General features: G+C 39.8%; 3 protein-coding genes across 7 annotated transcripts; 2 read left to right on the forward strand and 1 right to left on the reverse strand.

Annotated features, from left to right (window-relative positions):
- The first annotated feature begins 317 nt into the window (after positions 1-317).
- On the forward strand, positions 318-1,340 carry LOC142178198 (uncharacterized). Its single transcript, XM_075247524.1, has one exon. The coding sequence runs from the start codon at positions 318-320 to the stop codon at positions 1,338-1,340; it is 1,023 nt and encodes a 340-aa protein (XP_075103625.1).
- Positions 1,341-1,364: 24 nt separating this feature from the next.
- LOC142178199 (uncharacterized) lies at positions 1,365-1,872 on the forward strand. Its single transcript, XM_075247525.1, has 2 exons — positions 1,365-1,581; positions 1,694-1,872. The coding sequence occupies exons 1-2, from the start codon at positions 1,365-1,367 to the stop codon at positions 1,870-1,872; spliced, it is 396 nt and encodes a 131-aa protein (XP_075103626.1).
- A 1,616-nt stretch (positions 1,873-3,488) lies between these two features.
- On the reverse strand, positions 3,489-17,529 carry LOC107785803 (uncharacterized). Of its 5 annotated transcripts, none has more exons than XM_075248109.1 (12): positions 17,344-17,526; positions 17,240-17,260; positions 17,058-17,158; positions 7,806-7,863; positions 7,645-7,688; positions 7,463-7,543; positions 6,659-6,729; positions 6,201-6,311; positions 5,572-5,654; positions 5,216-5,432; positions 4,191-4,288; positions 3,489-3,779 (listed from the first exon to the last, which is right to left on the reverse strand). In XM_075248109.1, exons 1-11 carry the CDS (start codon positions 17,363-17,365, stop codon positions 4,228-4,230), a joined length of 870 nt encoding a protein of 289 aa, XP_075104210.1. In that variant the 5' UTR covers positions 17,366-17,526; the 3' UTR covers positions 3,489-3,779; positions 4,191-4,227. The 5 variants fall into 5 exon arrangements, with proteins under 5 accessions (XP_075104210.1, XP_075104206.1, XP_075104208.1 ...); XM_075248105.1 differs by having other exon boundaries at positions 3,489-3,906; positions 4,191-4,274; positions 17,344-17,525; XM_075248107.1 differs by having other exon boundaries at positions 4,191-4,274; positions 17,344-17,523.
- Positions 17,530-19,161: the final 1,632 nt, after the last annotated feature.

The following is a 19,161-nucleotide window of genomic DNA, read 5'->3' on the forward strand; positions in this document are numbered from 1 at the left end:
TTTATGCTGTGTCAACAAAGAATGGCTTTCAAGTTATTCATATGAATGAGAAGCAAGTGGGTAATGTAATGCCTCCTGATACAAGAGGAGGACTAAACATCACTCAATGACTTGGTTGATTTGGAATGTGAGGGAAATAAATAAGAGGTACAAACAGAAGGAGATCAAACAGTACCTCATAGAAAATCACATAAAAATAGCAGATGGTGGAAATTAAAATTAAAGAGAATAATGCACAATGTATTGCTGGAAAAATTGCTCCTACATGGCGTATGATCAACAACTAGAGTGATCCAAGTAATGAGAGAATTTGGGTTATGTGGGACAGTAGGGTATATAGCATCAAGAAATTGGCAAGCCAAGCACAATGTATACATTGCCATATCATTGGGAAACAAAATGGAGTGGACTGCTTAGTAATAGTGGTCTATGGTTTTAATACAATTGAACAAAGGAAGACTCTGTGGACCCAATTAAATACTCTGGCATCTAGGATTAACAAGCCATGGTTAATATGTGGGGATTTCAATGCAATTCTATATCCCCAAGATAGGCTTTATGGAGTACCAGTAACATTCACGGAAATTAAGAATTTTGCAGATTGCTATCACAACCTCTCACTAAGTAAAATACCATGGAAAGGAGACTATTACACTTGGTCAACTAAACAACAGGGCAGTGATAGAATATGTAGCAGATTGAAAAAAGAACTAGCTAATGATGAGTGGATGCTCAGCTATGGACACTTGAGTACAGAATATGGTGAGCCAGATATGTGTGATCATGCACCTATGATCATTCAAATGAGAGCCACCATGAGAAACATAAAAGTTCCATTCAGGTTCTTCAACATATGGGCAGAACACACTCAATTCAAACAATTAGTGGAAGCTGGATGGGCTAGAAATAAAGCAACAGAGAAAATGAAAAATGTATGGCTTAAAATGAAGGAGCTTAAAGCAAATCTTAAAAAGTTGAACTCTGAGGAGTTTAAAGGGATATCAGAGAAGATTACTCAAGAATATTTAAAGGACATACAAGGGAGGATGCACAATCGCTATTCAGATAGCCTAGCTGAACAGGAGAGGGAATGCTTGCAACAACTTGAAAAGTGGTCTATGATTGAAGAAAGTGCTTTGCAACAAAAATCTAGAGCTAACTGGATAAAGCTTGGGGACTTAAATAATAAATACTTCTCAGCTGTGATGAAAGATAAGCAGCAGACCAAGCAAATGCTGGAGATTAACTCTCTGCAAGGAATGAAGCTAGTGAACATAGGAGATATCAAAAAAGAAATATTGGATTTCTACAAGTCTTTAATGGGCTCGACTAGTGTCTAATTGCCAGCAGTAAATAGAGTAATCATGAAGACTACACCCTGTCTGACACACTCACAACAAGTAGCATTATATGCTAATGTAACAGATGAGGAGGTTTATGAGGGGTTATGCTCGATAGGAGATGACAAAGTACCAGGAATAGATGGATTCAATGATGTGGTTTACAAGAAGTCATGGAATATAGTGAAGCAGGAAGTATGTGAAGCAGTTAAAGACTTCTTCATCACAGGGAGACTACACGGCAATTAATTGAACCACTCTTACCCTAGTACCAAAGATACCTAACCCAGCAACAGTGAAAGACTACAGGCCCATAGCATGTTGCATTGTTCTATCTAAGCTTATTTCTAAAGTGCTGGCTGTTAGATTACAAAAAGTGATGAATTGCATTATATCTGAGGCTCAGGCAGGATTCAGTCCAAGGAGGAGGATAGCAGATAACATAATTTTGGCTCATGAACTAGTCAAATCTTACAACAGGAAGCACATTTCTCCCAGGTGTATGATAAAGGTTGACATACAAAAAGCATAGACTCTGTGGAATGGGTGTACTTATAACAAATCATGGAAGGATTGGGATTCCCTAAAAAGTTTATTGGATAGGTAATGACTTGCGTCAAGACAGTTAATTACTCTATTATGCTTAATGGGGAATCTATGGAACCCTTTAATGCAGCTAGAAGCCTGAAGCAAGGGGATCCAATATCTCTTTTTCTCTTTGCTATTGCTATGGAATACTTGAGTAGGCTGCTTAATGGACTGAAGGAAGAGAAAGGTTATAAATTTCACCCAAGATGTGGGAAGCTGGGCATTACTCACCTGAGTTTTGCTGATGACCTGTTGTTATTTGCCAGAGGGGACAAAAACTCCATTCAAAAACTGCAAGCTTGTTTTGCAACTTTCTCAGAAGCATCAGGGATGAAGGCTAATATGGCTAAGAGTATAGTGTATTGTGGAGGCATCAACACTAAGGAGAAGGCTGAAATAATACAACTGCTGGGCCACAGTCTAGGAAAACTGCCTTTTAAATATCTAGGAGTTCCACTTGACACAAAGAAGTTGACTGTGGTGCAATGGCAGCCGCTTATTGGGAGAATAGTGTCTAAGATTACATCTTGGACTACAAAAAAGCTGTCATATGCCAGAAGAATTCAGCTGGTGCAATCAGTGATTTTTGGCATGCAATCATATTGGTCACAAATCTTCACATTACCAGTTAAAGTCACAAAACTAATAGAAGCTTATTGCAGAAGCTATATGTGGTCGGGGAGGAATGAGATCACTAGGAAAGCATTAATTGCCTGGGAGAAGATATGTCAACCTAAAGCAGCATGTGGACTCAATCGACACAACCTACAGATATGGAATAAGGCAGCAATTGCAAAGACATATTGGGATCTTAGCCAAAAACGTATTACATCAAAGGGCAAAATGTAGATAGCATGGGCATACCACAAAGTGCAAGCTGGATGGTAAGGAAAATTCTAGGAGCCAGGGAGATTATTACACAACTGAGCAAACCTTTAACTGAGTAGGAAAATGTGATCAAGCAGATTTACTTACAAATGATACCACCTTATCCAAAGATACAATGGAGAAGGCTGATGTACCAAAACACTGCTCGACCAAAAGCCATAATTACAATGTGGATTCACAATCATGGAAGGATGCTAACTGTGGACAGATTGCTAAAGTGGGGGCTCAATGTTAACCCCATCTGTGTGTTTTATCGAGTGGAGAATGAGACCAGAGACCATCTCTTGTGGAGTGTGGATATGCACAACAACAGTGGGGGCGATTGTTTTTATGGCTACAGATCCAACCTGCTACACTCAACACTTGGGTGCAATTTATACAGTGGATCATCAAACAAACAAAAGGCAAATCAAAGCAGGCAAGAGGGCTAAAAATGCTATATACAGAAGCTATTTATGCCTTGTGTAGGGAGAGAAACAACAGGGTATTTGAAGGGACTGCACGGGGCTATGAAAGTGTAGCACGTGAGATTGTATGTGTATGCAACCAAAGAACTGAAGGGATTGTGAAAGGGTGGTTACAGCAGCTTCACTTTTAAACATGTAATAATTAGAAGCGTAGATAGCAAGATGTATAGGAAGTAGGGAATTTTTTGTTTACTGCTCTTTCTGATTTGGCTAAGCTGCGTTTAAGCTTAGCTAATGCACTGTAATGCCTTTCATTGGTGATTAATGAGAAAAATAAATTACCAAAAAACAATATATGAGTGACAGAAAAACATAAATTTAAGTATTTTCCACCCTTTGTTTTCTAGCATACAATTCTCATACTTTGACAGGATAAACGCTCTGACTAGCAGAGTGCTGCCTTTTCTCTTGAACTCATGACCTCTTTCATATAGCTTCCGTACCACTAGCAAGAAGGGCTTCTGCTGCCGAATCCAAATCATGAGGAAAGAAAACCCTGAAGAAATTCATGGTCAAGCGAAGGAACTCAAATCTTCACGAGTGACAGAAAAAACATAATTTTGCCCCCCCAAAAAAATGGCATAGGCATGGAACTACTAGCAGAAAATTCCCAGGCTGTCTCCCTGCAGGAATGAATAATTTCTGAGATGCCTAAGGGTTTGGGTTAGCGTGATAAATCCTTAGAATTTGTTTTAATCAGCTAAAAAGAACCATAATTTTGACATTCTACTATAAGAAAGCATTTCTCGGCCCCAAAAATTAAGAAGAATGAGAATACCCTGAAAGGCATTTTGCCTTCAGAAATGAAAAAGAACCATCATTTCCCATATCTTTCTGTATAAGAAGATCATCTACTTTCTTGCAGTACGAGTATAGAGATGTGACAAAGAGAAAACGTTATAATCACCTGCAAGTATTGTGGTACAGTGTCTTGCCCAGTTGGTCTATGTCAGTGATGCCTTTAGTGCCTGCAACAACTTCAAGTACTTGCCTGGAAGAAGGGAGCTGATATTATTCAATAAATCAAGATTAAACTCGAGATACGGAGAATCATATGCAGCTAGAAGCACTACTACATTGCCAAGGCATAAAATAGGGGTAAATATCCCACAACAGAAAGAAATTATATAAGTAATTCCTTTGATACCCCCACTCAAAAGCATTCGGAGAGAATTAGAAGAACACAGAACAAAGTAAAAGGGGGATAAGCCTTTAACCCTAATTTTTATCTCAATCCCACCCCCCACCCCCCAAACAACCCCCAACGGACACACACACACAGGGGATTAACTAATCCCATATGGACAAAAGGTCGCCCAACTTTTAATCCCCCGACCACACCTTGTCCTTGAAGCAAACAACCACTTATTATAGAGAAACACTAAAAAGTTCAAAACAGGCAAGACAATTTTGGAAGTGTTCGTGTTGTACAGATCATAATAGAAAGACAAACTTCAAGAAAGCTAAAGTATCCCGGATGAATAGATAACTTAATAAACAAGGTTAAGATTTTCAAAGACAATCTTTGGGTTTTTTCTCTTTTTCTATTTTCCTTTTATTCTTTTTTTATTCTTGGTGGAGAGTGGCACTTGCCAATTTGAAGTTCAGTGGGTATGTGTAGCAATGATAGTTCTTCTAGCTTCTCTGTTTCCTCCAAGTTTGTATCCTTTGCCAACTCTAAAGTTACTTTTTCCTATGAAAAAAAAAGTATTGCAAGTAATCGCTATTCGCTAACATATAAAAATGTATTTAATGGAGAAAGAAAGGGTACAAAACACTGGTATCCTATAAAGAAAATCAATTGAATAATATAAGGAATAAGGATATTTTCAATCAGCTTCAATCTCATGACCACTGTTTGAAATGATGTCTATAAAGACAAAATGGAAAAAAAATCATATCACTAAGCAAGAAGAATGCTATGACACTTACCGAACTAAGCAAGGCTCATTGCGACCTTTGACAAGGCATTCTTGATCATGCCTCTCCTTTTTCTTTGAAGGCCATGAGGATTTCACAAAATGTATCCCAGCATGTGAATTCTTGATATCACAGTATGGTGAATCCGTTTCAATCATCATTCGCTCAACTGGTATACCCTTTACGACTTCAAGGTTCTCAGCTGTCTTGAGAGAGCAACCATTTACACCTAATTAGTAGTTCAAACAGAGAGACATGAACAGATATAAGTAAATCAGAGTCTAGCAATCTCAAATACCTGATGGAAAACACATGAACATGACAGCTTCTAAATTACAATATTGAACATAATAGACTGGAGATTTCACCTATAAAAACATTACTAAATGAAAGAAGTTTATCACGATCTTCAGCACTTCCAGTGAAAGAGTGTGCAACACCAGCAACAAACCTGTTCAACACAACTGGTTTATCAGAACATCATATATAAAACTGCAATTATGAATGCAAAGCGTTACACTAACCATGATAATGTTGCCTAATGTCACTTAATTAAACAAAAGTAGGATACTGCATCAATTCCATAAGACAGATAGTCAGAAAAACAGCCTTTTAAGTTACATCAGTATTCTTGCAATAGCAAATCTCGGCATAAGCTGGCCCCATAAAATTTTCTGACTTGGAAGGTAAGGCTGTCTACATCTGCTTTTTCCTGAACTTGCTTAGGCAGGAGCCTTCTAGCATTAGGGTATGGCTTCATCCCAAAAGCAGTGAGATATAAGAGTCAAACATAGTGGTGAAATCATGTGGTTTATTACTTTATTTATTCTTTCCACTTTTAAGCTGGCCTATGAAAAATCTAACCACTACATACTGTAAGAAGTTCTTAGATAAAATTAACTTGATCTTTCCAGTATTCTCATACTGATGGGGATTACACAGTGAAAATTAGAAACAAGCCAATCCGTGCTATCTCCTACAAGTACAAAAATTTTACCGATCCTTATTTCGCTCAAGAATGTCGCGAAAATCCTGAGCAGCTGCTCGCATGTGAAGAAACATTGGCAGTTTCATTCTATATGCTAACTCAAACTGCTTCTCAAAGTACCTATATTTCAAAACATTGAAAGAGAAAGCAAGACCACATCAGTAAAGTGGAAACAAGGCAAGCCTACAGAACTATAGTCACCAAAAGGTGCCCTCTAGATCCCGGTGCACCTAGACTACCAGTGGAGGAACAAGAAGTAATTCCTCCGGAGAAAAGGTACATGAGTAAATGTCACCAGAAAGAGGGTTTGGTGGCAGGGGGCATTGGGCCTCTTGGTTTTGCTTGGGGGTGTGAGGGAGGGAGTGAGGGAGGGAGGGGGGGGAGAGAGAGTGAGTGTTGTGTGTTAATGCGGGCCAATTAAGGATGAAGGAAGAACTCATAGGGGGTTATGTGAAGCAGATACATACTTCTTTTGAATATCAGATGGACAAAAGTGAAGTCTATCATAGTCCAACCCACATTCGCCAATCGCAACCACCTTGTTTGAAATGAATTTTGTCGTCAGCAAAGTAAATAAATAAAAATATACTAGCATTATTTATTTCAACTTTTAGGCACCAGGGAGACAAGTCAGAATTGAAATAGCTCCAAACTTGCTAGCCAATAAATATAAAGATTCATTCAGAAGTGTATTTTCACGAGGGAAAAGGAATGAATCACATGATGAGCGACCGAGCTATATTATCAGAATGCAGATCATATACAAATGTGCATCTTATAAGCAAATCTTTGTCTAAAAAACTACTTACAGCCTTCACTATTTGATCACCTTCTTCACTAGCACAATATTAGGAAGTTAGAGAAAGTTCATCTCCAAATGTGTTAGGCCCTTATGAGATTATCCAATTCTTTAATTTCTTGAAGCTCTTCTTGGGGAAAATCTTTTCCTTCTGTGATTTGCAGGCTACTAAAACCTCAAATCAGTTAAAGGATGAGCTTAAATTGATCAAAATTTCACATCTTAAAAGTGTGCAAATGATTCAGTATTATTTTGGTTATACTAATGCCATTTTCGGAGAAAATCCTTGTTGAAAAGTTTGGAGCAATTAACAACATGACCAGTTAACCAGGAGCTTAAGCTGCTCAGAGTTCACACATTAGAGAGTATAATATTTAAAGCTTGCCAAAATTTGCTAAATTGAAAGAGCATTTACTAAGAAGGTGTAAATTGAATGAATCCATAACCTTAGAGATAGCGAAATTGAACGTACTTTTCCTTTTTCTATTCCCTCTTTAGCCAATGTCAGAAGATCCTGCAAATGCTTTTCTGGATCCCCACTGTCTTCAAATTCCTGATTGAGCACAGAAGAAGAAAATGACAAATGCATCCAACATATATGAACGGGTAGGTATTTTTCGTAGGCCATTAGATAATATCAAGAGTCAAACCCACTTTGCATCTTGTAGGGTGCACACCCACAGTACAGAAAAGTCTTGCTGCAAAAAGAGTTAGTTCTGAAGGTCAAATGTGCCCATATATTTGAGAAGCCAACTCGCTGAAAACAAAGAACACTAGGCAGAGTAAACTGGCTGAATAAGGGACATATGGACAACCATCTGTTTCCGCAATTGCAAGAGCTTCCTTTGATTCTTCAAGAGAGCCACCAGTTACCTGGAAGAAACATTTAAAGCGAAAAAATACTCTTAGAGCAGGGAACATTTCTTTAATCAATAAAATAAAAGATTTTTCTCAATAAATTTCTCCAGCAACAACAAAAACAAACCCAGTGAAATCCCACGGTCTGGGGAGGGTGTGTGTATGTAGACTTTACCCCTACCTGGAAAGGTAGAGAGGTTGTTTCCAATAGACCCTTGACTCAAGAAAAGATAAAAAGAAGCAGTAACAACAATAAGATACTAAGAAATCGAAGCGAAAGATAGTAAGAAAACAGCAGGTAATAATAGCAATCTAAGACTAAGAAAGATACCAGACGAAAGCTAATACTACTGGTATCGGAGAAAAAATGCTCGACTATCTACTAACCTTCTACCCTAATTCTCGACATCCATACCCTCCTATCAAGAGTCATGTCCTCGGTAAGCTAAAGCAGCGCCATGTCCTACCTTATCACCTATCCCCAATACTTCTTTGGCCTTCCTCTACCTCTCCTCGTACCCACCAAGGCCAGCATCTCACACTTCCTAACTGGGGCTTCTTTGCCTGAACCATCTTAGCCTCTCTTCCCGCATCTTGTCCTCCACAGGGGACCACTCCCACCTTTTCCAAAATATCTTCATTCTTAATCTTATCTAACCTGATATGCCTGCACATCTATTTCAACATCCTCATTTCAGCTACTTTCATCATCTAGAAAATTCTTGACTGGCCAACACTTTGTCCCATACAACATAGTTGGTCTAACCACCATTCTGTAGAACTTACCTTTAAGTTTTAGTGACACATTATTATCACACAAGACACCGGACGCGAGCCTCCATTTCATCCACCCCATTCTAATAGGATGTGAAAAATCCTCATCAATTTCCTTGAATTACTAACCCAAGGTACTTGAAATTTCCTCTCTTGGGATGACTTATATATCAAACCTCACGTCCATGTCTACTTCCCGGGTCACGTCGTTGAAAGCTTGAACTTGCACTCCAAGTATTCTTACTTGGTCCTGCTTAATTTAAAATCTTTAGACTCTAAGGTGTGTCTCCAAACCTCTAGTCTCTCATTAACATTATCTCGCGTCTCGTCAATCATAACTATGTCATCTGCAAATAACATACACCATGGCACCCAGTGGCAGAGGCAGGATCTCTGCGAAGGGGGTTCAAGAAAAAAAAAAATTATAGCTAGTGGGAATTGAACCTATGAACTTTCAAAGATTTTGAACCCCCTTGACCACTAAGCTACACTTTTGGGTTGTGTCAAGGGGGTTCAAATCTGCCCTTCTGCCCCCCTAAATCCGCCCCTGATAGCGCCTTCCCTTGAATGTGGCACGTTAGTGCGTCCGTTGCCAAGGCAAATTAAAACGGACTAAGAGTTGATCCCTGATTCAACCCCACCACAACCGGAAAGTGTTCCGAGTCTCATCCCACTGTCCTTACCCGAGTTTTAGCTCCATCATACATGTCCTTAATCACCCTAGTGTAGGCTACAGACATACCTCTAGCCTCCAAACATCTCAATAGAATCTCTCTTGAGACTAGGTTGTATGTTTTTTCTAGGTCAATGAACACTATATACAAGTCCTTCTTCCTCTCCCTATATTGCTCGGTCAATCTCCTTACAAGGTGAATAGTTTCTGTAGTCGAACGATCCGGCATGAATCTGAGCTGGTTCTCAAAAATAGACACACCCCTCATTGCTCTCACTTCTACCACCCTCTCCCAAACTATCATAGTATGGCTTAGCAGCTGACACCCCTATAGTTGTTGCAATTTCGGATATCACCCTTGTTCTTGTACAACGGAATTATCGTACTCCATCTCCATTCGTCGGGCATCTTCTTCATCCTAAAAATGACATTAAACAACTCAGTGACCCACTCCAAGCCTGCCCTACCCGCGTTCTTCTAGAATTCCATCGAGATTTTGTTGGCACAATCGCTCTTCCCCTGCTCATCTTATGCATAGCCCCATCGACCTCCTCAACTTTTATGCGCCTACAATACCCAAAATCTCGACGATTCTCGGAGTGCTCAAAATCACCCATTACAATGTTCATGTCCCCCTCTTCATTCAAGAGTTTATGGAAGTATCTCTACTATTTTCATCTAATCTGTACCTATTTCATCAAAACTCTGTTTTCCTCGTCTTTGATGGAGCTAATAACAAACTTACCATTTGATGCCAGATAATAAAAGAGAGAACATGATATTAATTAAAAGGAAAGAAATATAGTTTTTTTATCATTCTGTCTACATCCAACATATCCACAAGATGAGTGTTGCAAAAATGTCAATGTTGTATGGATGTGCGATGATGCAAGATTAGACAAAATTAGAATGATCACATTTCGTAGAAAGGTATAGGTAGCACACATAGAGGATAAAATGAATCAGAGTCACTTCAGATAGTTTGATCATGTCTCGCCCTCCAGACACACCAATCTGTAAGTGTAAAACCATGGTGTGCAAAGGTGTTAAAAAGGGATAAGATAGGTCAAAAATCACGTGAAGGTAATTATATCGAAGGACCTACAATATGCCGCAATCCATGCAAACTTAGCACAAAATATGTCACGAGTGGAAGAAAAAGACCCATAAAGGTGATACCAATTAATTGAGATTAAGGTTTAGTTTTCTAGGAATATTTTAGTCTTGCTAGGGATTTGTATGCCAATAAAAAACTTAGAGAATCTCTATTGCTATAGAACATATATCTTCAAATATTTGATTGATACGGGTCTAAATGGAGCAACATGGTTAATGAAGATTTATATAGATGATCCTCCAATTAGCTGGGGATTGAGACATAGTTGTTGTAGAACAAGTCCAGTAATTAATCTTCCTCGCTAATATCGAAAAAAGAGATTTCTAGTACTAGTATAAGCTCATTGGAGAAAATGCTTTAATACTCAAATCTCTATATGAACAACAATTAGGTTTATTAGGACTTGGTGTTAATCATGTGGACAAAAAGTTAAATCGAAAGATATTTGTTTACCCGAAAAATCGGATAACGTTAGATTTGTGTATGGTTCTAAGGATATGCGATACAATTTGATATAAATCGTGTAGAGAAATAGAAATATGTGTATTCTTGACTATGAGAATGAAAATAGTAAGCAAAAAGAATGAATAAGATAAAGTAAAACAAGCACAAGGGGATATCTTTCAATATGAGAAGTGATCTTTTGTTACTGTGTCGCCTGCTTGCTTACAATCCATGTCCCTCTTATAGTAGAGGGATCTTACTTTATATATAATAAAAAATACGTAGTGGAGAGCTCATGATGTATTGTCTTTTTCTCGATTTTCGCCAAGATTCTCTCCCATAGTGCGGTTGCAACGGCCCTAGTCTGCGAGCTCGATGTTGGATCGAACCCTCGGCCTTGGTCCGAGCTCGATTCTGACTTGGGGTCTCGGTATTCGGGGTGAGTGTTGGTCGGTCCATGCATCTTCGATAATCTCCGCTTTGCCTCGTAGTTCGATTTGGATATGGGCTCGATAATGATATCGAGCTTGTCATTGATCGGTCTTCGAGCTCGAAGCTCGCCGCCCTTACTTCGGACCTTGACCGAGCTTGTCATGCAGATACCCTTTGATCGAAACCTTATCGTCTCGATCAGTCCGTACGACTGACTCAAATCGGTTTTGACCGTATACAGATAGTCCCCTCGTTTCTCGGAAAAGGATGTGGCGAGAAACGATATGATTTTCCAACAGCTCGATCAGATATGTACTGACGTTTTCATCGCTCCATAAACTGGTGGACCGATTTCCGGCCCCGAGTATCAATCCCGACCGAAGGCGGAAGATAGTGCTCTTCGTTCCTACCGATACCCGAATTGTTTCTTCCCCTATGGGGATTGCCAGTTACCTTCGGTCCTTGGTGACCGAAGAAGATCAATCAGTGATGAATGCGGTGGGGCCCGCCTATCTCTTCAACGAGGCCCAACATGCTTTGAATCGAGTAACTCTGATGGCGTTTTTGCCGCTTCTTTTACATAGAGTTGCAGGTAATTCTAATGTTTCTCCTTTTGTTTGCAGGCTTCGGTATTGCATCACGAGGCCTTTATTCGAATCAGGGAGGAGCATGACGCCGAGGTTCGGAGCCTCTCTGAGAAGAGTGACTCGTACAAGCTTCTTAGTGAAAAACTTCGAGCAGATAGCGGCTCGGGAAGAGCATGAGGAGATGGCTGAGCAGGTATTCCGAATGTTCCATGATAGTGAAGATGAAAAAGAGATAACCACTAACTATCCGATTCTGCAGGTTCGACAGAGGATCGAGCAGATTGGACGGCTTAACTCACAGGTAGATGCACTACTGGCTGAGGCAGAAGAATTTAAAAAGTATATGAATAACCTTGCCTCGAAAAAGGAAGTCGTCGAAGCTCAGTTGGAGCTGTCAGATGCCTAACTTCGATCTGCGAAAGAAAATGCTTTGAGGCTGATCGAAAAGATGAAAGAGCTTCAACATCGGTTGGATTTGGCCAGTTTAGATAAAGCATATTTGGCCAAAGAACTCGAAGTGGCCAGATCTGAAGTGGTCGAGGCCAACAAAAGAGCTGATGCCAAAGTAGCTCAGTTCAGGATCGATGCCGAGGTTAATCAAGCCAAAGCTGCGAGCATGGTCGAACATGCAAAGTGGCAGGCTCGGAGAGAGGCTCTCGAGGAGGTCAGAGCTCAGAGCTTCGATGTTGGGGCCGAGATCGAAGTCGCCAGGGCGGAAGAGAACAAAGCTCGGAGGTTGGCCTTTCCTGAGGAGGACTCCGATGACTCGGGGGAGTCTGAAGACGAGGACGATGCCGAGAATACGGCCTCCGATGAAGATTGAGTCATTTAGGGCCTTAGGTCGATCGCTGCGTTCTTTTGATACCGCTTTCAGTTTTTGTATAAAGAACTTCCTTTTGGAAGAGTAGCCGCCTCTGTACAAAAAAATTGTAAATATAAATCTTTCTTCTTTTTGAAGAAAAATAGCCTTTCAAACTAAATAGATAGTTTGAATTTAAATCTTTGTTGCCTTCGGGCCTTGTGGGTAGTCCCCTTCGCTTTATCGGGCTCGAACATCCTTCAGCTTAAATAGTCAAGTGTTCGTTTTAATTCGAAAAAATGAGTAGTTTTGCTCGAAATCGAATTAAAAGTAGCCCGCAGGCTTAGTAATAGAGTGAATGATTCGAACTCGATGCAATGCAGCCCGTAGGCGGAATGGTCGAAGTAGCCCGTAGGCTTAGTGGTCGAGTGAGTGCTTGCTCAAACTCGAAATAAAAGTAGCTCGTAGGCTTAGCAGTAGAGTGAATGATTCGAACTCGATGCAATGTAGCCCGTAGGCGTAATGATCGAGTGAGTGCTTGCTCGAACTCGAAATAAAAGTAGCCTGTAGGCGTAATGATCGAGTGAGTGCTTGCTCGAACTCGAAATAAAAGTAGCTTGTAGGCGTAATGATCGAGTGAGTGCTTGCTCGAACTCGAAATAAAAGTAGCCCGTAGGCTTTAGTAGTCGAGTGAATGATTCGAACTCGAAATAAAGTAGCCCGTAGGCGTAATAGTCAAAGTAGCCCGTAGGCTTAGTAGTCGAGTGAATGATTCGAATTCGAAATAAAAGTAGCCCGTAGGCTTTAGTAGTCTAGTGAATGATTCGAACTCGAAATAAAGTAGCACGTAGGCGTAATGATCAAAGTAGCCCGTATGCTTAGTAGTCGAGTGAATGATTCGAACTCGAAATAATGTAGCCCGTAGGCGTAATGATCGAGTGAGTGCTTGCTCGAACTCGAAATAAAAGTGACCCGTACGCTTTAGTAGTCGAGTGAATGATTCGAACTCGAAATAAAGTAGCCCGTAGGCGTAATGATCGAGTGAGTGCTTGCTCGAACTCGAAATAAAAGTAGCCCGTAGGCTTTAGTAGTCGAGTGAATGATTCGAACTCGAAATAATGTAGCCCGTAGGCGTAATGATCGAGTGAGTGCTTGCTCGAACTCGAAATAAAAGTAGCCCGTAGGCTAAAGTAGTTGAGTGAATGATTCGAACTCGAAATAAAGTAGCCCGTAGGCGTAATGATCAAGTGAGTGCTTGCTCGAATTCGAAATAAAAATAGCCCGTAGGCTTTAGTAGTCGAGTGAATGATTCGAACTCGAAATAAAGTAGCCCGTAAGCGTAATGATCGAGTGAGTGCTTGCTCGAACTCGAAATAAAAGTAGCCTGTAGGCGTAATGATCGAGTGAGTGCTTGCTCGAACTCGAAATAAAAGTAGCTTGTAGGCTTTAGTAGTCGAGTGAATGATTCGAACTCGAAATAAAGTAGCCCGTAGGCGTAATGATCGAGTGAGTGCTTGCTCGAACTCGAAATAAAAGTAGCCCGTAGGCTTTAGTAGTCGAGTGAATGATTCTAACTCGAAATAATGTAGCCCGTAGGCTTAATAGTCGAGTGAATGATTCGAACTCGAAATAATGTAGCCCGTAGGCGTAATGATCGGGTGAGCGCTTGCTCGAACTCGATCCTGTTTGCATAATAAATCTTGAACATAGAATATCGGTAAAGAAGAGGGCTTTCTTTGCAAATCATTATACATGGGTTCATGTTTTGCGTCAGGGCTCGGGCCAACTACATAAGCATGGTTCGTTTTGACCATTTGGCTCTTACAACGTTTCCTGTTGAGACACTGTTTGTCATGAAATAACGAAGTAACTTCCTTTGCACCGAACTTGATAATCATCACAGATGCGTTCAATGATAAAGCCCCCTAGTATACGAGGTTGATTTTAAAGAGGCCTCGGATACTCAGCAGTAGTATCGTTTCCGCTATATGGCTGGTATCGATCTCTGGTCGACTTTTGCTTTTTCATAACGGACCTAGAAATCTACTGGTCATCTTCGACTCTTATTTTGGATTGATATCGATTGTGCACATCGGTCCAAGTAATAGCTGGGTACTCGATCAGATTTTGCTTCAGCCGCCGTAAAGCCATCGAGCTCCGCTCGTTTAGACCTTGAGTGAAAGCTTGAATAGCCCAATCGTCTGTGACTGGTGGCAGATCTATTCGTTCCATTTGAAAACGAGCTACGAACTCCCTTAGCATCTCGTTATCCTTTTGTATTACCTTGAACAGGTCCGACTTTCTGGTTTCGACCTTTATGGCTCCGGTATGTGCTTTTACGAAGCAATCTGCAAGCATAGCAAAAGAATCAATAGAGTTAGATGGTAAATTATGATACCATACCATTGCCCCCTTTGATAGGGTTTTACCTAATTTTTTCAATAATACAGATTCGATCTCATCATCTTCCAAATCATTGCCTTTGATGGCACACGTGTAAGAAGTGATGTGCTCGTTGGGGTCGGTCGTTCCGTTATATTTGGGTATTTCGGGCATACGGAATTTTTTGGGGATTGGTTTTGGGGCTGCACTCGAGGGAAAAGGCTTTTGAATGAATTTTTTCGAATCTAGCCCTTTTATCATTGGTGGAGCTCCCGGGATCTGATCGACCCTGGAATTATATGTTTCTACTTTTTTATCGTTGGCTTCGACTCGTTTTGTGAGTTCCTCGAGCAATTTAGTAATTTCAGGAGTAGTCCCCGATTCTGGCTCATTTGACTTCATTATGGCTGGTTCCGTTCTGTGGGTGATTTCTCGAAGCGGATTGGGCTCCGGCCTGCTTCGTTCCTGAGTTTGGCTCTACAACTGAGCTATCGCTATTTGCTGGGCTTGTAACATCTCGAAGATCATCTGTAAGCTGACTCCGATCTCCTCCACGTTATGGGTGTCTCGAGCTACGGATCGAGCACCGCCCTGAATGTTTTTTTCCGGTTCGGAACGTTGGTTCGCCTCAAGAGCCACTTGTGAATTGACATCTGGCGGTACTTCGACTCGAGCTTCGGTGACATCGTTAATTCACCTTCCGGCCCTGGGTGTCAAGTCGTTGGTTTCATCTTGAAGGCCGGCTTCGTGGTCGATAGGTATAGCCATCAATCGAGGGTTTGCCATTGTTGATCTGAAGTTGTAAACTGGTGTGTATTGCAGATTTGTATCAAACAACCACTATTACCCTTAGCCCCATGGTGGGCGCCAAACTGTTTACCCGAAAAATCGGATAACGTTAGATTTGTGTATGGTTCTAAGGATATACGATACAATTTGATATAAATCGTGTAGAGAAATAGAAATATGTGTATTCTTGACTATGAGAATGAAAATAGTGAGCAAAAAGAATGAATAAGATAAAGTAAAACAAGCACAAGGGGATATCTTTCAATATGAGAAGTGATCTTTTGTTACCGTGTCGCCTGCTTGCTTACAATCCATGTCCCTCTTATAGTAGAGGGATCCTACTTTATATATAATAAAAAATATGTAGTGGAGAGCCCATGATGTATTGTCTTTTCCTCGATTTCCGCCAAGATTCTCTCCCATAGTGCGGTTGCAACGGCCCTAGTCTGCGAGCTCGATGTTGGATCGAACCCTCGGCCTTGGTCCGAGCTCGATTCTGACTTGGGGTCTCGGTATTCGGGGTGAGTGTTGGTCGGTCCATGCATCTTCGATAATCTCCGCTTTGCCTCGTAGTTCGATTTGGATATGAGCTCGATAATGATATTGAGCTTGTCATTGATCGGTCTTAGAGCTCGAAGCTCGCCGCTCTTACTTCGGACCTTGACCGAGCTTGTCATGCAGATATCCTTTGATCGAAACCTTATCGTCTCGATCAGTCCGTACGACTGACTCAAATCGGTTATGACCGTATACAATATTACTGCTGATATATTCCTCTAACTACATCAGTGCAAAGTCAATGACTGAAGTAACAAAACAAAAAGGAAAATGGATGCTAAGGGTCGACAACATAAATACCAACAAATTACGTGTTAAGTTAAACATCCTCCTATTTTCTCTTTTCCATGTGGCACTAAACTAAGAAACATGATTTTGCAATGAAATATTCCTTTTAGTACACTTTTAAGTGGTGAATCAATTGGGTTTTCACACATCAGAATTGTTAGACAAATTTTAAATTAGAAGTGTGAAACTTTATGTGCAATTAGTGAAGCAATCCAAAAAAACAAAACTTGGTAAAAGAATTGTAGAAAAAACTCCACATTCTTTATGCAACAATATTCAAACAAATCCAACCAATAATCATAACATGAATTTTGAAATGCAAAACAATGACATATAAATAATAAAGAGAAAGTGGGAAGGATTTACAATTATGCGATCAACTCCAGCGCTCCACGCCCTCTTCAACACAGCTTGAATGTCCCCCATATGATATTGCTTCCCATTGTATATCCCTTTGAACATGCTATCTGAATTTGTGGGGGTTTCTTAGAATTAAGACAAAGAAAACAAAAACTTGACTGCATCTTGGAAATATGTGGCAGACTCACCAGTAAAATTTACGGCTATGTCTGCTCAAAAAAGAAATCTAGTTAGATAAGGAGAGTATATTGATTACGACAAATTGACGGGGAAAACAGATGTAGTACATCACCTATCATTCGTACCGTCGCCATGGCAGCTGAAGATGCTCTGGTCCGAAAAATACTTGCTTTTTATATTATTTATAACAAGTTTCGGCTCTCTGAAATTGCGAAAATAGCACATTAGTCCAGTGTTTGATTGTTGTTACAACTTGAATACATGGTCGAATTTTTGGGCCTTTCTCACGATCGGACTAGCTTCTCCTTGAGTTGAGCATACTAGTATGTAAGGCGATTTGCCCCTGTAATCATTTTTCGTGCTTCTGTTTAAAAGATAGCCACATTTCCCAAGTATTTAAAACCTAGTCAAAATATAAACCATCACAGAGAGACTACTTTTCGGGCTGACCATTGTAGGGTATGACGGGCTGACAGGTCCATGTCAAATGAAGATTAAAAGCAGCTGTCAAAGAGTTTCAGAAGAACTGGTCACTCTCTACAGCTTGTCACACCTCCTTTTTTTCGGGTGATTGTGGAAAGAAAGGAGTTTTTCCAATTAAAATGATATTATTTGAAAAATGATTGATTTTATTATTTAAAGAGTCGTCACTTGCAATTATTTAATTTTGGTGTTCCAACTCACCATTTCGTTTAAACCCTAATCAAGGGAAGTTTTAATTCTGAATTATGGTCCGCGAAACACAGAAGACCGGGTAAGGAATTCTATTAACCCAGAAGGTGTAAGGTACTCCCGAGTTCCGTGGTTCTAGCACGGTCGCTTTGCAATTTATACTTGGCTCGATTAATTTAGATATCTTACATGTTTCAAGAACTTGATGTACATTTCCATTTTTACGGCTTTTAATTACTCGGTTATCACAAATATGAAATTATCTTGAAACGAATCACGTGTGTATTCGTTTTATTTTTTGGTGTGTCAAAATCATGTCACGCGTACGTATACACAATTAATAATAATACGCGTACCGTGGTTTTAATTTTAAAAATTATAATTATGTCATGCGAACGTATACATAATCACAATAATTTGATTAATTAAGCGTGTGCCTAAAAGCATACTAACGTATTCATGATTTGTTTCTTTGCTATATTTGAGATTAATGTAAGGTCGTGAATTATGGAATTATTGTGAAAGAAATGAAATCCATTAGTTATGAAAGGTAGGCTAGCTTATGAATTTTTATTAGCTCTCAATTAAAACTTTTTGCCAACCAAAATGTCGTGGCTTATTCGAACCTTCAATGCCTGAATTATCCAATTCAACTAAGTGATTAATGGTCTTATAATGATAAAAAATCCAATAAGCATCTACATTTCCTTTAAGTTCATACTTAACTATAAAGAAACTTCAGCAAGTTACAAATATAGCTCAAGAAATTCACGTTTAAAGCAAATACATTTAAAGCTAAACTAAGAGAATGTTGATGAAAGAAATATTCCCCGAAAAGCATGATATGACCTCATTGTGATTATTATTAGACTACCGGAACTAGAAGACTAAATATAACTAAATTCAAAACCTACTCAACATTAGAATGAATCAGATTAATGAACCTTCATTTTAGACCAAAACTCATGTGGCCCATTCCCTTCCAACTCTAAAATTAGAAGTCTACTGTCTATTAACTCTTTTCCTAATACCAATCAGAGTCAAAATGAAAGCTTAAACATTTGAACCCACAGCCTAATTCTAGCTTCACTTTATAGTCCAATACACACAATAGATTCTTTAAAACATGGAAAATTCTCTAATCACCACAAACCGTAAAGTTTCAGTAAAAACGCTGTCGTGCCTTTCCCCCAACAATTTTGAATATGCCCAAAATGAAGCAAAACTAATTTAATTGGCACGTTAACCATTGAACCAA

Source organism: Nicotiana tabacum, chromosome 24, assembly GCF_000715075.1.
Source record: "Nicotiana tabacum cultivar K326 chromosome 24, ASM71507v2, whole genome shotgun sequence".
Classification (NCBI taxonomy): Eukaryota; Viridiplantae; Streptophyta; class Magnoliopsida; order Solanales; family Solanaceae; genus Nicotiana; species Nicotiana tabacum.

Bases quoted from the DNA above. Each gene is read 5' to 3' on its own strand.
- LOC107785803 (XM_075248105.1), bottom strand. From the start codon at position 17,365: ATGGCGACGGTACGAATGATAG. The intron at 17,159-17,239 runs GTGAGTCTGCCA...CCACAAATTCAG, and splicing joins CATAGCCGTAAATTTTACTG to ATAGCATGTTCAAAGGGATA. The intron at 7,864-17,057 runs GTAAATCCTTCC...TGTTTCTTCCAG, and splicing joins CTGGAGTTGATCGCATAATT to GTAACTGGTGGCTCTCTTGA.
- LOC142178198 (XM_075247524.1), top strand. From the start codon at position 318: ATGTGGGACAGTAGGGTATATAGCATCAAGAAATTGGCAAGCCAAGCA.
- LOC142178199 (XM_075247525.1), top strand. From the start codon at position 1,365: ATGAAGACTACACCCTGTCTGACACACTCACAACAAGTAGCATTATAT. The intron at 1,582-1,693 runs GCAATTAATTGA...TTATTTCTAAAG, and splicing joins CATCACAGGGAGACTACACG to TGCTGGCTGTTAGATTACAA.